General features: G+C 40.4%; 1 protein-coding gene across 1 annotated transcript in view; it reads left to right on the plus strand.

The window, feature by feature from the left end:
- VPS8 (VPS8 subunit of CORVET complex) overlaps window positions 1–19816 on the plus strand; it is a 261296-nt gene that overhangs the window by 107633 nt on the left and 133847 nt on the right. Inside the window, exons 27-32 of the mRNA XM_058662177.1 lie at window positions 2838–2909; window positions 7411–7530; window positions 8921–8977; window positions 14043–14125; window positions 14858–14942; window positions 16102–16200. Coding sequence (XP_058518160.1) covers window positions 2838–2909; window positions 7411–7530; window positions 8921–8977; window positions 14043–14125; window positions 14858–14942; window positions 16102–16200 — 516 coding nt within the window. The remainder of the gene's footprint in view (window positions 1–2837; window positions 2910–7410; window positions 7531–8920; window positions 8978–14042; window positions 14126–14857; window positions 14943–16101; window positions 16201–19816) is intronic.

The raw sequence follows: 19816 nt of genomic DNA on the forward strand, positions 1-19816 counted from the left end.
ACATTACGTTCCATTACCAAGTTACACATTTTGGAGCTACTATGCCCTGCTTGTCCGACCCCCAGATCTGGACGGCGTGTTCACCAGCGAGAGCTATGACTCGCCAGGGGAGCTTCCCAAGTACCTCCACTTGATCCACTCACAAACCCAGTTTACATACATGCCATTGGTTTTTAGGCCAGTGCCTGGTGTACTCTGGCCTCCCATTTGGCCTTGTATGAGCTGGTGAATGTTGCAGCCCGGCCCACCCCACAGCCTATTCAGGATGCACATTTGGGTGCTGCTGCCTTGCCCAGTCCAGTCTATGGCGGATCCCTTTACCTGTGATTGATGGCAGGCTCCTTGCTCACACCTAGCTTAGTCCATAACCACCTAAAATTTAGGTTGACCAGTGGGGCCAGACTTTCTACAGGGTGTGGCCCACACATCCTGCACAGAGTCCACCCCAGGATAAGGTTCTAGGGTGCTAGTTAAAATTATGGACCTGCCTAATGTGACCAGTCTCCTGAACCAACATCATGTCAGGCAAAAAAATATCCTGCTAGACAATCCGGGGTTTATCTTTTGTATTATAGGTGTTCAAAGCTCAGCATTATTGAGTGATTAGAAGTTCTCCAAAAGAAGAGTTACTGGCGTTGGGAATCTTTAGGATTGACTCAGAACCCAGAAACAGTGAGGTCACCCTAGAGCTATCTAAACAGCAATTCGGACATCCATTACCCCAGAGCTCCCCGGTCGGGCGGCCAGCAGGCAAAGCCTGGCACCACATGGTGCATTGGCCGCCCTGGGTGAGGCCAAGGACTCGTTCACTGCCTTGCGGCAGTGTGTTTGGCGTGAGCCCCCAGCATTGGGTCCGACCCGGCAGGGGCACCCCCCACAGCCACCACACTGTGAGGAGCGGCAGTTGCCCCCAAACCCAAGCCCGAACCCCTCCCAAACTCACCTAGCTGCCAGATATTAGCAGCTGGGTGGAGCTAGGAATTTTAAGCCAGTTCCCAAGTTCCCTCATGGTGCACTTACCCTGAGGAAAGAGCTCTCTTGGGTCCTGGGTGAGGCCAAGGACTCGTTCACTGCCTTGCGGCAGTGTCTTTGGCGTGAGACCCCAGCATTGGGTCAGACCCGGCAGGGGCACCCCCCACAGCCGCCACACTGTGAGGAGCGGCAGTTGCCCCCAAACCCAAGCCCGAACCCAAATGGTATACTTTCATTCTTTTTAATGGCTGAGTAATATTCCATGGAATAGTTGTACCACATTTTCTTTAACCACTCCACTTTGGATGGGCATCTGGGTTGTTACCATTGTGTTTGCTGTTATAGATTGTGCTGCTGTAAATATAGGATTACAGATCCCCTTCTCATAGGCAGTTTTCATTTCTTTTGGATATATTCCTAGGAGTGGGATAGCTGGGTCATGTGGCAGGTTTATTTACAATTCTCTAAGCACTCTCCATACTGATGTCCATAGTGTCACATTACCTCTTCTAAAAAGATTTTTTTATTCACTTGAAAACTAAAGTTAGAAGGGCCCAGCATGATGGCTCAGTGACTAAATCTTCACCTTTCATGCCCAGGATCCCATATGGGTGCCAGTTTGTGTCCAAGCTACTCCACTTCCCATTCAGCTCCCTGCTTGTGGCCTGGGAAAGCAGAAGATGGCCCAAAGCATTGGGACCCTGCACCCACGTGGGAGATCTGGAAGAAGCTCCTGGGATTGAATTGGCTTGACTCTGGCTGTTGCAGCCAGTTGCGGAGTGAACCAGTGGATGGAAGATATTTCTCACTGTATCTCCTTTTTTCTCTGTAAACCTGCCTTTCCAATAAAATTTTTTTTAAAATTTTAAAAAAGAAAAAGAAAAGTAAAATTAGAAGGAAAGACATCTTCCATCCACTGGGTCATTCTCTAAATGGCTACAATTTCAGAGCTGGACCAGTCTGCTTCCAAGAAGGAGCTTCTTTTGAATTTACCATATGGATATGGGGCTCCAAGAACTTGAACTATCTTTCTCTGCTTTCCTAGGCCAATATAAGCGAGCTAGATGGCCTGGTGCAGTGGCCTAGCGGCTAAAGTAGAAAACCTGGAGGAAGTTCCTGGCTCCTGGCTTCAGATTGGTGCAGCACAGGCCATTGCGGTCACTTGGGGAGTGAATCATCAGACAGGAGATCTTCCTCTCTTTATATTTGACTTTGCAATAAAAATAAATAAATGAAAGAAAGAGAAAGAGAGAGAAATAAGGAAGGAAGGAAGGAAGGAGAGAGGAAGAAAGGAAGGAAAGAGAGACAAGGAAAGAATGAAAGAAAGGAAAGGAAGGACGAAAGAACGAAAGGAAGGAAGGAAAGACAAAGGGAAGGAAGGAACGAAGGAAAGAAAAGAAAAGAAAAGTGAAGAGAAGAGAAGACAAGAGAAGAGAAGACAAGATAATACAAGAGGAAGAAGACAGAAATGAAACAACTTGGAACCTGCCTCCAATGGGGAGCTGACACTGTGGGTGGTAGCTCAACCCACTGTCAAAGCATCAGCTGCCCACACTGCCTGTTGCCATTAGTATTGTTTCTCTTCTCTCTTCCATGTCCCTCCTCTTTCCCCTGCTATAGATTTTGCTTATTTTCCAAATTACTTTTTTGGTTGTGTGATAACCACTATATTTTTGTATTTTTTATGTTTAAGTCTCCAAATACTTTGCCATATTAATCATTTGCACTGTACTTAATAAAAACATCTTGGTGTTTAAAAACTGGTGACGAAATCAGGTAGTTGGGAATTGGATTTTGTTCATAAGAAATTAATAGCTTATTTTCTTAAATTTGCAGATAATAACATTTTCTTTCTCCCTTTTTAGACTTTTGAAGATTTTAAAAATGACAAGCAAGCTGTGGAATATCAACAGCGAATTGTGGACATTTTGTTGAAAGTAAGAATTCAAAGAATACATTTCATTGTAATGATTTTTATATTAACACAATTGTCTTATAGCAGATCTTAAAATAATCTTGTAAAGTGTTATGTTGGAGTTGACCTTAAAATTTTATTATTATATTTTTGTTCTCAAGACATAAATCCAATACTAGCCATTCATTCAAAAAGAATATATCTGCTTTAGACTAGATATTGGAATATAGGATACTACTCTTGCAAAATGCATTTTGTGAAAATTACTATGTTAGTAAGATTATGTGTTTCAACAGATTAACTTCATGGTGCTTTGAGAAAATAACTCATCTGAAGAATCTTATATCTCATGCCAACACCAACTCGTTGCCAAAGCAGTGCCATCTTTTACCATGGCCCCTCAGACAAGTGACACACTGTGAAGACGATCCTAATCTGAATCATACTAGGCTCAGTGTAAACCTATTTTGAGGTTCAAGCTGTTGGCAACGAATGTATGCCGAGAGAGACTTTCCCCTCCCATCTGCATAGCTTCAAGCAGGCCAATTTTGTCTTGTATTTGAAAGTGTATAGGTTTCACACTGTATCTGGCTGTTAGATGGAAGTTACTTCTTTTTAATGACTTTTAAGCTATTTTGGACAAGATGTCAGTTTTAAAATGCCCTCTAGTTGTACCTAATGTCACTCTATCACATTTGTGATGTTTTTGTGATTTTCATAGCACCTTTACATACATTTTATTTTGTTTTAGCTGGTGTTAACCTTGGAAGATAGGCAATGAGGAATATGATAGCAAGATTGTAAAATTCTCAGATAAAGCCAATTTTTTGACCCAGGTGCTTAGTGTGGAGAACTTTGGCTTAGATTTCCAAAATACCTCCCTAAGATATCACTGCATTCATAATCTTATCCTCTCGTTTGTAATCTTATTTCTCCTCTAGCTTATATTCTATGGCTCTGTATTAGATCCATTGGAATTGTGTTCTGTGAATGAGAGAAAATGCAGAAGTACAGTAGTATGACTGTGTTGGCAGTTTGTTTTGCCTTGAGTTTGGAGAGAGGGCACCTGATCTGGTAGTGCCTTGGCAAACTTCACAGTGGTGCAGCTTCCCTCTGTGTTTTTGTTCCATTGTGTAATTCCCATCTTTTGACCTAAAGACTGCTCAGGTTCCATATATCACCTCTGCATTCTGTGCAGCCTGACAGTAGGAAGAGATAGAAGCAAAGATTTCCCTGTTTGTGCATACTAGAATTCTTGTGTATACCCTATTTCCCATGTTTGCTGCTTAAAAGCCTGAGAACTATAGTATGTGTTCTGGGTAATCATGTGTAGCTAAGGAGGTTTGTTCCTAAGTTAAGACGGTGGATAGATGTTGGAGCATAAACAATCATTTTTGCTACTCCCATCTCAACCATTTCACATGATGCTCTGGATGCTTTTGTATTTTCTGGTCCCTGGCTTTTCATTAGAGTTGCTCGCCTCTTCCCAAGCTTCTTTTCACCTACCCAAGCTGATAGTATGTACTCCTCAGTTACTGGAATTCATTCCTCTTTCTGCACCAGCTTCATGGTTTAGGTTCTCTGCATGGGTCTTCCTTTAGCCATCAGGCTTGGTTTGTTTTGTTTTTGCCTTGACAGATTCCTAAGACTCTTTCAATATTTAACTCAAATATCATGAGAAACTTTCTGAGCCCTCCCCCATACTCCAAGGTTAGTAGGTTGGCCTTTATTCATATTCAGAAAGCATTACGCTAAATTTAGCACACAGGATCACAATCCTTTGCACATTTTCTTGACTGAACTTGAGTTTTCTGAAAGTAAGTTATTATTATTATTATTGTTATTTAAACCATTATTTTTGCATACGCACCTGTTTAGTGCATTGCCTGAACTTAGTATATATTTGAGAAATATTTGTAGGCTGATTAACTTTGAACTTGAATTTATAACTAGGCTAGGTTGGAAGAGTGATCCGGATGAGCAAAATGCCACTTCATGAAGTACTTTCCTGTTAGTGTTGGCGAGTTGTTACTCGTGTGTGTTATCTTGATTATATTTACCTTGAGTCCACTAAGAAGCTTTTGGGATTATTTTTCTTGTTTTTGATGGTTGTACTAATTTAAAGTTATTTTAGAGAGAGGCAGTGAAGGTGAAAGGATAGGCAGTGAACAGAACAGGCACATGGACATTGTTACATGCAGCTGAATGCCTGCAGAGCTAAAGAAAATGATGTTATTCTGGCACTTGTTACAAGATTACTCAGAAAATTTTGTAAACATGTTTTATAACAGAGGTCTGAAAGAGGAAATGGACAGTTTGTAGGATGATAACCAATTAACCACTCACCGGGTAGCAGGGGAATTGACTGTGAATATTAAAACTATGTTTTCAGGTCCAGTGCGATAACCATGTGCCAGGATCCCAAATGGTTTGTGTCCCAGATGCTCTACTTCCCATCCAGCTCCTTGCATGTGGTCTGGGAAAGCAGTAGAGGATGGCCCAGAGCCTTAGGACCCTGTAACTGTGTGGGAGTCCCAGAAAAAAATCAGCTCAGCTCTGGCCCTTGCAGCCGCTTAGGGAGTGAATTAGCAGATGGAAGATCTTTCTGTCTGTCTCTGCTTCTCTGCAACTCTGCCTTTCCAATTCAAATAAATAAATGTTAAATTTTTTTTAACTGTTTAAAAAGGTATGCTTAAGGTCAGACAGATTTATATGTTTACATTTAGCAAAAAATAAAGGCTAAAGTTGAGAAAAGCACTCTGAGTAACTAAAAAAGTGACTCACCTGAAAAAGAGAGAACATGTTGTATTTAAAGTTGTGGTGGAAAGTTATGAAGCGGCATTTACGGGTGTATAGTGATGGAGGATAGAAGGGTGGGAAAGAAAAAGGAAGTATTTAACTTGAACTGTTCCTGTGCTCTTTGAATGGTTATGCTCTTGAACGACTAGTGATTTCTGGACTAAATGCAGTAAAGACAAAAGAAAATATTCTGCTAGCAGAGTAAAAAAGAGTAGGTCAAAGGTTAGGCTTCAGAGGAAGTTTTATACTAGGAGAAATATTTTATCTTTCAATGGAGGATAAAAGGTGAGACATGGATTCTGTATTGGATATATCAGGGCCTTGCCCTCTAATTTGTTGAAGTGTTACCCCTCTGAATTCAGCAAGCCTGTACAGTACATAATATTTCCCTCTCATCTTCCACATTCTTTCTTTAATTAATCATGTCAGTATTCCACCTGCCAAAAATCAGGCTCAAAATTTATCATTGTTGAATTGCTCCATTGCCCACATGTTTCCATAGTGGGAGTACTTGTCCTGCCTCCATTCACTGATATCTTTTACATGTTTCTCCTTTCGATTTTGTTGTCATTTGCCCCGGTGCAGAACTCCTTTGTGTCTCTTCCTGGGACCACTGTGATCATTTGTATTTTTGTTTCCTTGCCTTCTGTACCTTCCATCTGTTACTTTATATGGCTTGTGTGATCATTTTTCTAAGCACAATATTGATCCTGACCAGCTGTTCTATTGATGACCTTTAGCAGCTTTCCAGTTTCCTAGAAAATAAAATTTTAGATTCCTTAGGGCTTAGGAAGACAGCTAAGGCATAATCTTCCTTTTCAATCTAATTTTCCCTTCTTCCGGTTCATTCTGCTGCATTCTGGTGGAGCCTACAGTTCCCTTCACAAACTCCTATTTATTTATTTTCCATACTATTGTAAGTGCACCTGGTTTACCTGCAGGGTTGGCTTGAGTCTTAAAGCTGAGCTTAAAATCTGCTTTTCTCATTTCTTTTAGTGAATGAAATTTTCTCTGTTGTGCCTCTATAATCACCTTGCCTTTAGGATAGTACTGATCCTATCTTGCCTTTTATTTGAGATGTATTTACCTGCCTTACCTTCATTTCTAGTTCATAATTCCCTTACCAACATTTACCAAAGCCTCTTGCACATGCTGGGTACCTAGGAGCTCTGTGTGTTAAAGCAGGTGAATTACTGGAATGTGATAACTGTATGTAATTGTAAAACACCTGGTACACAAAACCATCTTTTCATGGAACCACTTGTAGTCAAGGCCAAAAACATTTAATTTGTGCACATAAAAGCTGCCTTTTTGTGGATTACTTGCACTCACAGGTTATCTTTCAAACTACAAAGCAGCCATTTCCTTCCTTTGTTGATTGTACAGGTTATTATCCGGACTATTTAAATTCAGTTTTGGTAGGATCCTCTAAGAATTCCCGAGGGAAGCATGATTAGTATTTCTTTGAAATCCTACTTGCACCTCTCTAACAATTCATCTTTCATCCAAGTTGTACTAGAAATTTGTCAGAAACACAAAAATGTTTCCCCTTCAGAGTATACTTCTTGTTAAAACTCCTTCTCTAAATGGTATTGAACTTAATTTTTGTACAATGAAAGAATCTTTTCATGAATCTTCAGTAGTAAGGCTCCCCATTCTAATTGTATATGTTTTTGCATCAAACCAGCTGGTATATGGAGTAAATGTTCTCTTTTGCTCTTCAGGTTATGGTAGAGAATTCTGATTTTACTCCATCTCAAGTAGGATGTCTCTTTACATTTCTCGCTCGTCAACTTGCAAAGCCTGACAACACCTTGTTTGTAAACAGAACACTTTTTGATCAGGTGAGTGTCTTTAACAGTGAAAACTTGAATTTTGCGTCCTCCGTTTGCTACTCAGAAAAGTTCACTGGATTACACTGTTTGTTAATAGAATAGACCTTCGGGATAGCATCTTACTAATGAGAGGCCTATTCAGGGGTGTGTGTGTATGTTTTATTAATGTGTTCTGATCCATATGAATTTGCCTAGTAACTGCGATGGAGTAGGGTTTGTAGATATTGGTGTATTAAAACTCTGCTCTCTAAGTTATTCTGTTCCTCTAAATTACATAGGATTCTTTGCTCGAGAATTTTTCATTTGTGCATCACCGGCTGTACTAGTAAGACAGACCATGCTAACAGTCATATGGGGATTACTCTGGGGAAATCTGACTGTATTTACCAGTTGCTTTGATTCTGAATGTGTCTCCTGATCCCAGTTAAATATCTCCTACACTTCCATAGGTGGCAAAAAGAAATAGTTTGTTTTATTTTGTTTTTAATATGAAGAAAGTAGCTAACAATGTCTGACCTTTACAGAGCACTTCATCGTGTCAGGCACTGCTTCAGAGCCTTCAGTGCATGTGTTACTGCAGTCCTCCCAACAAGCTATGAGGTAGTACAGTTATTCCCATTTTGCAGATTAGGAAACCTGAGGAGGTTAAGTCACTCATCTAGGCACAGATTCTTTTATTTTCATTAGCAGTGAATGTTATTACTAAATGTTAGTAAGGTTAGGATTCAAATCCAAGTAGCTAGACTACAAATGAAAGTCTGTACTTTGCTAGTTCCATGGTGTCAGGGAACTGAAAGTTAGTGTATGACACTGTCTTCTAACTTTGTTTCTAAGACTAAAGAAGTATGTAAGGCAACTACTGTTGGCACACTTGAGCTTAATATTTTCTTCTTTTTTTAAGATTTATTTATTTTTATTGCAAAGTCAGATATATAGAGAGGAGGAGAGACAGAGAGGAAGATCTTCCGTCCAGTGATTCACTCCCCAAGTGAGCCACAACAGCCGGTGCTGTGACGATCTGAAGCCAGGAACCTGGAACCTCTTCCGAATCTCCCACGTGGGTGCAGGGTCCCAATGCTTTGGGCCGTCCTCGACTGCTTTCCCAGGCCACAAGCAGGGAGCTGGATGGGAAGTGGAGCTGCTGGCATTAGAACCGGCGCCCATATGGGATCCCGGTGTGCTCAGGGCCAGGACTTTTGCCGCTAGGCCATGCTGCCGGGCCCCGAGCTTGATGTTTCGTGTACTTGGCCCATCAGTTGGGAAGATACCGTATGCCTATGATCTGTTATGGCTGCATGTGAATGAATTCATGATTCTGAAAGCTTGGTTAGCATTATTTTCACTGTGTAGTGTTAGGGCATGCATGTCAGTGTCTAATAAACACACTTTGTCTTTACAGGTCCTTGAATTCCTCTGTAGTCCTGATGATGACTCTCGTCACTCTGAAAGACAGCAGGTATAAACCCATCGAACTTTTGGCAGAAAGAAGCCAGAGTAGGGCAAAAAAAAAAAAAAAAAAAAGGAAATTCTGTGCTATCCTGGGCCACAGTAGACATAAGGAGAGCATGACTCATGCCATTCACTAGTGCTGAGCTGAAGTCAGCAGCAAACAGAAAACAGCATGGATAGCTGTGAGGGGTACCCTTGAAAGAAACTTTTTTCAAACTATATTCTTTGGCTAACTGGATTCATCTTGCATCGAACATAGCATCAAAAAACACTACTTTACCCATCAAGTAGCAACAGGTAGCACTGCAGCCTAGTAGAGCCATTAACTCTGGTACCCACTACTAGCTGCCATGGCCCTGAGTTAGGAAGGTTCCAGGGTGCTGAGTATTGGCACATTCAACTTTTAGAAGTGCTCTCAAGTCCCGCTACAACAGGGTTATGGATGTCTGTGCCTCCACTAATCACTGGGACACAGTTACTGTTTCCCTGTCACTTCCTAAGGAGTAGAATTCTTTGAAAGCTTACCCATGGTAATTATGATGACTGAGAGAGCCCACTCATTTACAACTGATAGCCAAACTTTTGTCAGAAAAGGAAACTGCAAGAATTAAGTACTTTGAACTGTGCTGATTTTTACTTACTTACTTATTCATTCATTTATTTTGGTGGGGATAATGCACAGCTGGAAAATGGAAACTCAGGAAGAGACAGTGGAGTAGCAGTAGTGAGCCCGTTCTCTGACAGCTGCAGCCCAGTGACTGCTGTGGACACAGGAAAAAAACAACTGTGGCTGGGATTTGTGTATCCCTTAAATTATACTGAATTTTAAGAGTAATGTGTTGCATTTGCTTTTATCTAGATTTTCCTCCTTACTTTACTGTTTGATTAATTTCACTCAAACTTGAGAGACAGAAAGAAAGAGGGAGAGAGACAGATCTTGCCCAATTTCCACAGCAGCCACCATTGAATCAGGCTGAAGCCAGGAGCCAGGAACTCAAGCCAGTGTCCCAGTTAGCTGGCTGGGACCCAGGTATTACCGCCTTCCAGGGTGCACATTAACAAGAAACTGGAATGGGAGGAGCTCAAGCTCAGAACCCAGGCACACCACCATGGGAAATCAGTGTCCCAAACAGTGTCTTAACCATTAGGCAAAATGGCCACCCCCTCACCTTAAAAGTACAGAAGCATATAGGTAAATTCCTCAGAGTCACAGTTGAGATTAGCACCCAGTTTTTCCCCTATCATTCTTCCTTATACCATTTGTTGGTACTTAACATTTGTTTCTACAGTATCTTTTTCATCTTTTTGAGTGACATGCTCATGAATGTTTCACAAGTTGCTCCAAAAAAATATTTTTCATTAAAAAATGTTGTTGTTAGAATCAGCATTGTGGCATAACACATCAGGCCACTGCCTGCAGTGCCAGCAAATCCAATCCTGGCTACTCCACTTCTGATCCAGCTCCCTGCAAATGTACCTGGGAAAATAGCTGGAAATGGGCCAGGTGCTTGGGCCCTTGAGCCCACATGGGAGACCTGGATAAAGCTCCTGAGTCCTGGCTTCAGCCTGCCCGTTGTGGCCATGTGGTGAGTGAACCAGGAGGGACTCTGTCTCTTTCTCTCTAAGTCTGATTTTTAAATTGATAAATAGATCCTAAATTTTCTATGTGTGAAAATTATACATATTTGTGAGATACTACATTGTTTATTTGCATGCATCCACTGTGTTAATTATAGCTCTGATATGAATGTAGGTTGATATTTCTCTTTATGAAAGTGAAGGTAATAAAAACACAGCAATGAAAACGTCAGAACTTTTTATCAGTGAAATGAGTTTTTCACTGAATCTGGTAACAGTTTTTAAATGGTAGAAAATATCCTCAAATTTTTGTTGTATTCACAGTTTAATGACTATAAACGTGCATGTTTAAGATTTTTAAAATTTATTTGAAAGGCAGAGTGACAGAGAATGAGAGACAAAGAGAGCTCTTCCATCTGCCAGTTCACTTCCCGAATGGCTGCAATGGCCAGACTTGGGTCAGGCCAAACCCGGGAGCCTGAAAGTTAATCCTGGTCCACATTTAGGCAGCCAGGACCCAACACACTTGAGCCATTTTCTGCTGCCTCATGCAGTGCAGATTGACAGGGAGTCTGATGCAAAGCGGAGAGCCAGCACTCAAACCAGGCACTCCAGCATGGGATGTGGAGGCCTTAAGCAGCAACTTAGCTGCTATGCATAAGGCCTGCCCCACATGTGCACACTTGTCCATTTAACTTTCCCATGAATTTTTTTCCTGTCACTTTACTAACACAGAGTTTGCAAAACTTTGTAAAGGCACAGGGACTAAATATTTTAGGTTTTGTGAGCAGTATATGGTTTGTCATGTTTTTGTGTTTGTTTTACAATCATTTTATTTGAGAGGCGGAGGGAGAGAAAGTGAGAAAGCAGCATAGATAGATGCGCTGTCCATTGGTTTAGTCCCCAGATGTCACCAGCTAAAACTGGGCCAGGAACCAGAGACTAGTCCATGATTTCCCATGTGGGTGGCTGGCATTCAACCACTGAGCTGTCTGTGACCTCCCAGGGTGCTTCTTAGCAGGAAGCTGGAATCAGGTGCCAGGACACTGCCAAAGACACCCTGATAGAGGATGTGAGTCTCTTAACTTAGACCTTAATTGCTAGTCCAAATGCCCAGCCATTTGAAATGTAACAACCCTTTATAAACGTAATGTTTGGGCCCAGCGTGGTAGCCTAGCAGCTGAAGTCCTCGCCTTGAATGCACCAGGATCCCATATGGGTGCTGGTTGTTGTCCCAGCGGCCCCACTTCCCATCAGGCTCCCTGCTTGTGGCCTGGGAAAGCAGTCGAGGATGGCCCAAAGCCTTGGGATCCTGTGCCTGTGTGGGAGATCTGGAGGAGGCTCCTGGCTCCTGGCTTTGGATCGACTCAGCTCTTGCCATTGTGGCCACTTGGGGAGTGAACCATCGGACAGAAGACCTTCCTCTCTGTCTCTCCTCTCCCTGTATATCTGACTTTTGAAAATAAAAATTAAAAACATAACATTGGGAATCATTTAAAGTGATTAACGTTGCTTTCCAATTTCCATGCTGTAAATTCTTCCACCATAACTACTTTACTCTGCCAGTGTGATGTCACTGAACATGGGAGTCAGGAAGAGAGACAGTAATGTATAATGTAAAATTTCTATTATAAAGACACAGTTACAGCAGAAGTAAATAAATAGCCTTGAGGGGCATATATGGTGATAAAACAATTACAAAATAGTGATTTTTAAGATTATACCCATGTTTCTAATTTATGTAATTGTAAATGTGTATAGTTTAGTTTTTAGTAACACCTGTGTTTAGTAAGTGACTTACAAAATTCCTGAAAATTTAACTCACCTCTAGTGAGTTGGAAAGACCGACTCCCAACAGTGGCTTTTCTATAATGTTATTTCAAACTGATGCTTTCAACAGATGGGGTTCACTCTGTATTTATCCTCTAACAGTACTTTTTAGTGCACACAATGGATTAAATTCAGATTCTAAAACATATAATTCATTGCTTTTTTACACTTGCAAACAACATATTTACTGTGTTAGAAAAATATTTTGTTGCATGATATCTTGGACTCCTGAGAAGGATTATTGTATACTTTAGATCCTGAATTTAAGTACCAGGAAGCATTCTCATGTTGCTCTGATGACTCTTGTGTTTTTGAGGCTAATTTAAAAATACTGGGGAATCCAGTACAGTAACCTACTCACATTTGTATGCAGCTACTTGGTGTGGTCAGAATTAGTTATTTGAACTGCTCTAATAATGACAAATACACATAACATAAAATGCAACGTTTGAAGCATTTTTTACTTACATACAGTTCAGTGGCATTAAGTATATTCGGATACTGAGCACCCGTTTGCATTGTCTATCTCTGGGACTTTTTAATCTTCCTAAACAGAAATACTGTATGCATTACACAATAGTTCCCTGCTTACTTCCCCTTCTGCAATCCCTGGCAGCCACCAGTCAGCTCTTTATATATGAGCTCGGATAGCCCTGGGTATTCTGTATACGTGCAGCCATACAATATTTTTTCTCATATTTGGGTGTTTTTTAAAATCATGATATCTTAAGGTTCCTCTGTTACAGCAAATGTTATAATTTTCATATCTTTTTTGTAAAGATTTCTTTCTTTCTTTTTTTTGGGGGGGGTGGGGAAAGGCAGATTTTACAGAGAGAGGGGGAGATAGAAAAATCTTCCATCTTCTGATTCACTCCCCAAGTGGCTGCAACGGCTAGAGCTCCCATGTGGGTGCAGGGTCCCAGAGCTCTAGCCCATCCTTTTGTGCTTTCTCAGACCCTAAGCAGGGAGCTGGATGGGAAGTAGAGCAGCTCAACCACAACCAGCACCCATATGGGATGTCAGTGCTTATAGGTGGAGGATTAGCCATTTGAACCATGGTGCCAGCCCCAATTTTGTGGGTTTTTTTTTTTTTAATTTTGTGTTTTTTTGTTTGTTTGTTTGTTTGTTTTAAAAAAAGCTGATTCTATTCTTTTGTGTGTATAGATCTGGGTTTTTTATCTGTTGATTAGTGTTTGGAGTGTTTCCACCTTTTGACTTTTGAGTAGAGCTGCAGTAAAAAATGCACAATGTTCAGTTTTTTAAAATTAACGTATGAGCATGGATACTACCTGTGGACAACAGATTTTAAAGAATAATAAGCATAAGGCAGACAAAACACACTTCTTGAAAGGATCTATACAGTCATTTTTATCTCGATAGAGGGTCAGTTCAGTATCTTGGGAGACTTTAATTGCAGATACTGTGGCACTACTTCTATGCTAGAGAAACAGAGCAAAAGCAAGAATAATTTCTATGCAGCTTAAGTAAAATACAATCAACATTATAATGGCAGTCTAACCATTCATATATAAAAGCAAGCCAAGATTTCAACACATAAGAGCATAAAAGAAAAATGGGGTCTGTATGGGTGAATAAAATCTTAAAAAGCTAGGAAATAAAAAGAAATTTCCAAGTGTTTCCACTCATTTAATCTGTATGTTTAGGTCCTTTTGGAATTGCTGCAGGCTGGGGGCATAGTTCAATTTGAAGAGAGTCGCCTCATCCGCATGGCAGAAAAAGCTGAGTTGTAAGTTGCTTTAAAGCTATATATTAGTTTTTTATGGAACTATTAAATTACATTTCTCTAACTTGAATTCCAGTTTATTGCTGCATGACTGGTTCTTTAATTAAGAAAGGGTATACAAACAACAACGGCAACAAAAAGCTAAGTGGGAAATTTTTTGCCTCTTGGCTGAATTCTTGAAATCAGTACACTTGGCAGAATTTGAGAGGCAAATCTGAAATGTGTGTACATTTGTTTTAAGAGTGAAATTGAAGTTTTATTATTTTAGGTTTTTACTTGGTGTTTCTATAGTCTTTGATAGATGCTTGATAGTTATGTGCATTAGAAGTAGTACAGGATTTTTTATTACAAATCAGTATGCTAACAGTGTTATTTACTTGTCAGATGCTTTGTTTAACATCTTTGGTTCTGAACAGAGAAACTTCACAAAACATTTGCAAATTATTCATGTCGAATGTATTATTTCTTACGTGACAGATTGTTGCTTTCATGTTTCCTTTGTGCCCAGCTTGAAATTTCTATCATCAAGAATATTCGGTAGCATCTGAAACCTGCAATTGGAGGAATGGCAGATGTTCCTCTCCCTTGGACACTATAAGTTAACAGTAGAAATCACATCTAGGATATCCATTTTTCTTAATACTAGCCAATATGCGTGCTTGCATAAGCTCAAAGCCATAAGCTGGTAACTGCCTGTCCCTTGGGTACAGTAAAGTTTTTCCTTTTGCTTTCTAGCTACCAAATTTGTGAATTTATGTATGAACGCGAACATCAGTATGACAAAATTATTGACTGCTACTTACATGACCCACTGAGAGAGGTGAGTTAAGAGTGTGCTTTGTCGTTGTTTCTAGCTGATTTTGTGGAATAGAAACATCTGGACATGTATTTGCTGATCTAAGGTTTTCTTCATTTATGAAGCAGGTGTTTGTTGAATGTCTGCTATGAAACAAGCATATGTGGTTAATTAAAACAGGTGTAGTTCCTTGCAGTTTGGAAACTCGGAAGTTAATGATGAAAATTGACTGTAAACAAGAAGTGCAATATATGATGTTAAATTGTGATATGTACTTGGGGGAGAAACCAGGTACAACTTCAGAGGATTATGGAGAACTGGCGAGTACAGAACAGCCTGAGAAGGGATCTCAGAGAAAGAGGCACATAAACTGAGTTTAGGGGTTTGAGAAGCAAGCCAGGCAAGAGTCAATGGAAGAGTGTGCCAGAATAGGAACACAGCATATGCCAGAACCCTTGAGTTACGGGGAAATTGAAAGGCTCAAGGAACTGAGTAGAGAACTTACAGATGAAGGAACGAGCAATTTAGATAGAGTGTGAAAGACAGGGAAAACGGGTTGAGATGAAACTGGAGATTTGATAGTGGAACTACCAAGAGCAGAAGTATTGGGGCCAGCATGGCTCAATTGGATAATTCTCCATTTGTGAGTGCCAGCGTATCATTAGGGTCCCTACCAGGTCATGTCCCAGCTGCTCCACTTTCCATCCAGCTCCCTGTTTATGACCTAGGAAAGCAGTAGAGGATGACCCAAAGCCTTGGGATCCTGTACCCCTGTGGGAGACCTGGAAGAAGCTCCTGGCTCCTGGCTTCAGATTGGCTCAGCTCCAACCATTATGGCCAGATGGGAGTGAACAAGTGGACGGAAGATCTTTTCTCTGCTCTCCATAAATCTGCCTTTCCAATAAAAATAAATAAATCTTTTTTAAAAAAGAACAAAAGTAGGATAATCTTTTACTGTATCATTGAAGATGAATCCTTTAAGACCCAAATTAATTAGTACAAGTTTGTAACATTTAAGATTCTACCCTGAACAGTTACTCTCTTCAGCGTCAGTTAACAATCTCCAGATGATTTTCTATCTCTAAATAATAGATGTTTTCCAAGAGTTACACATATAATACATAATGATTAAAATATTGCCTGAGTAAATGAACTATCTAATTATATTGTCTCTGCTTTTCAGGAGGAAATCTTTAATTATATCCACAATATCTTATCCATTCCTGGACACAGTGCAGAGGAGAAGCAGTCTGTGTGGCAGAAAGCAATGGATCACATTGAGGTACTAATTCAGTAAAATTCTTTAAGCTGCCTGTTTGAATGGGGGGACTCCTGTATTCACTCAGGCTAACTAAGCAATTTCAGCTGTCCTCTTAACTAAGTTGATATTCCCTAGGATTTCAGTCTCTTTCAGGTTTGGAAGACAAGAACCTACGAATAGCACCTGCTGTGAGGAGAGTCAAGCATGGACCATGAGGCCTAGGGAATTTCTACACATTTCATCCATGAGATTGAGAACAGGGTACATGTTGTGGATGCATTTTTCATCTTTATTTATTTATTTATTGGAGAGGCAGAGAGTCAGGCCGAGATACAGAGAGCTTCCCTCCATTTGTTTGCTCTCCAAATATCCACAACAGCCAGACTGGACCAGAGATCCAAGCAGAGATCCAAGAAATGCAAGCCAAGTGTCCTGGGGGTGCCAGGAACCCAGTTGTTTGAGCCATTATTGCTACTTCTCAGGGTCGACATTTGCAAGAAGCTGGAATCAGGAGTGGGAGATAACAATCAAATCCATTTATTCCAGTGTGGGAAATGACATCCTCACTCACAGGCCAAATGCCTGCCCTGGTATACATTATTTTTTGTTATCCTGTCCTGCCAATAGCAAGGTGAAAACATCTTGGTGGGGGAAAAAAAAAAGCAAAAGAAAAAAACCTGCAAGACTTTCTTCAAGCTTGAATTTTTTTTCCCCCTTTAGTCACTTTATATTCTTTTTCATTATCCTCTTTAAGTCTCCTTTGTTACATTGTGGCTCATTCTTCATTTTAACCTCCTCTGCATTATGCAGTGGTTTGAGCACATGAACTCCAGACATACAAAAATGAAGCCCTGTCTCTGCATAATGTGAAATGTGATGAATTAATCACTGAGCAAACAAATTGCTCAGCAGAAAGCTCATGCTAGAGAAGCAAGAAGTATTTTTGCTACACAACAATTATTTCTGCTGACTCTTTTCCCACATCTGTACACTTTTTCACCTTGAACTTCTTAACATCTCTTAAGGCTATAATTAAAACTTGCATAGAGTTTTTGTGGAAGGACTTTTTTAAAAAAATTATTAGTTATATTTATTTTTGATGATAGTTGATTAGGGTAGCAATTGTCCCAGGCTACAGGAAGGTGAGATCACCATTTCCACATTGTCTTTCTTTCCCTTCCTGTATCTGGGGGAAGCAGGTACACAAGCAAAGAAGCCATACTCAGCCTCCAAATTCCTCTGCACCCTGGGATGGAGGACAGCCGCCTGACACCACCATTAATGAGTCTTCAGGAACATAAATATAATCAACATAAATACATACAAGGAAAGGTTACCATAATAAAGTTTCTGACATTCTGTACAACCTGTATCTTAGTGATCCTTAACATTTTCAGAGTTCTAGACCTCTTATAATTTGATCTGTGACTCTGACATCACACAAGCATAGATACATAGTTTTGTTTAAATTTCAAGGGGTCACAGATAACTAAAAGCCAGTGTTGGACTGAATCTGTGTAATCTAAGTACAGATTCTGGTTTTGGTGGCTTTTTTTCAATATGAATAAAGCATCTTTCATTAGGGCTTTTTTTTTTAATTAAAAAAAATATTTTGGGGCCCAGCATGGTGGCCTAGTGGCTAAAGTCGTCGCCTTGAACGCGCACTGGGATCCCATATAGGCATCGGTTGTAATCCTGGCAGCCCTGCTTCCCATCCATCTCCCTGCTTGTGGGCTTGGGAAGCAGTTGAGGACGGCCCAAAGCTTTGGGACCCTGCGCTCGCATGGTAGGCCTGGAAGAGGCTCTTGGCTCCTGGCTTCAGATCAGCATGGCTCTGGCCATTGCAGGTGCTTAGGGAGTGAGTCATGAGACAGAAGATCTTCCTCTCTGTCTCTCCTCTCTGTATATCTGACTTTCCAATAAAATAAAAAAGAAGAAAAAAAAGATTGAAAAAAAAAGAACCATAAAAGATGGAAAGGAATAGTCACCAAATAGGAGAAATATTTACAATCTACTCCTATCCTGCTGAAGAAAAAAGACTGAAGTCCATAAAAAAATCATACAGTTCAACAAGGCTGAGGCAAATACAAAAGTAGGCAGAAGACTTCAATAGTCACACCACAAAAAAAGAAATGTAAATGGCCAATACACATCAAAAGGCTATCATCTCATCAGTAATTAAGAAAATGTAAATTGAAAGCATGATGAGACATCATCAAACATCCAGCAGCTTAGCAGGGCTTTAAAGTCTGTCAAAGTTAAGGAGCAAAGGAGAAGTCACACGCTGGGCTGGCACCCAGTGAACTTGACAGCATTCCAGAACTATCCAAACCACTTGGGCAGAACCTTCATAATATGTACACATTGAGACTCTGGGCTGATATGAGGTGGTTGCTCCTCATCCCTGGGTACTGGGATGTGTAGAAAGTCCTGAGTGGTTTCCCTCTTTGTCTCTTCTTTTCCCCCAGAATCAAGAAGAAGAAATAGCAAATTTGGAAAAAATGAGTTTATCCAATTTTCCCTAAACATCTGTATTTCTCTCCCTGATCAACCATATAATCATTATAAAAAGAAATTTAAAAAACCCTGTGGAACTGAAATGATCAGTTAGCAGCCATTAGAATCATTTGTCCTACCCATAGCCTTCAGATACAACGGGTCTGAGTCCTGCACCTCTGAAATTCTGCATCAGTTTTCAGCTGATGGTGCAATGTTGGTCGACAGGTCAAACTGAGAACACTGCTCTACAGATGCCCAACTGCACACAAATCTTCAAAAAGTTCAAAATGCACAGAAAAAACTAGGCATGGATTCACATATTTTTTTTTGTATCGGAACAGACCTATCTTTTAATTATCTTTTGCATGAGCTGATTAAAGTGCCTTCATATTAGAATGATCATTGATCATGGTTAATGGTCAAAAGTAGGAACAATTAAAATATGCACAAATAACAGACTAAATCAACTATGTTATAAAATGGAACACTACACAAGAAGTATATTCTGTACCTATATACAACAAAAGGTACAAACATTTCAAAATACTAAGAATTAGGAAAAATAGAGTATAGTTTTATTTTCATGAAGTTCACAACATATACATTTAGGATTACATGCACATGCAATAACAGTTTACAGAGGGGAAAGAAATACAAAAACCCAGAGGAGGAGTATATTGGCAGATAGAGGGGCAAGAAGTAGGGCAGTGGGATCTAAAAGGATATAGGGGGCAACTTGGAACACTGAAAACACTCTATTTCTTGTTCTGGATCTAAAAAAGCTTACTTTAAACATTTTTTGGAATTTATTTGTATTTTTATTGGAAAGTCAGATTTACAGAGAGAAGAAAAGACAGAGAGGAAAGATTTCTGTCCACTGATTAACTCCCCAAATGGCTGCAGCAGCCAGAACTGAGCTGATCCAAAGCCAGGAGCCTCCTACAGGTCTCCCCCACACAGGAGGGTGTGGGTTCCAAGGCTGTGGGCCGTCCTCAGCTGCTTTCTCATTGCACAGGCAGGGAGCTAGATGGGAAGTGGAGCAGCTGGGGATCAGAACCAGCACCTACATGGGATCCTACGAGTACAAGGCGAGGACTTGAACTAATGGGCTATTGTAATGGGCCCTGCTTTAAACATT

The sequence above is a fragment of the Ochotona princeps genome, chromosome 3, assembly GCF_030435755.1.
Source record: "Ochotona princeps isolate mOchPri1 chromosome 3, mOchPri1.hap1, whole genome shotgun sequence".
NCBI lineage: Eukaryota > Metazoa > Chordata > Mammalia > Lagomorpha > Ochotonidae > Ochotona > Ochotona princeps.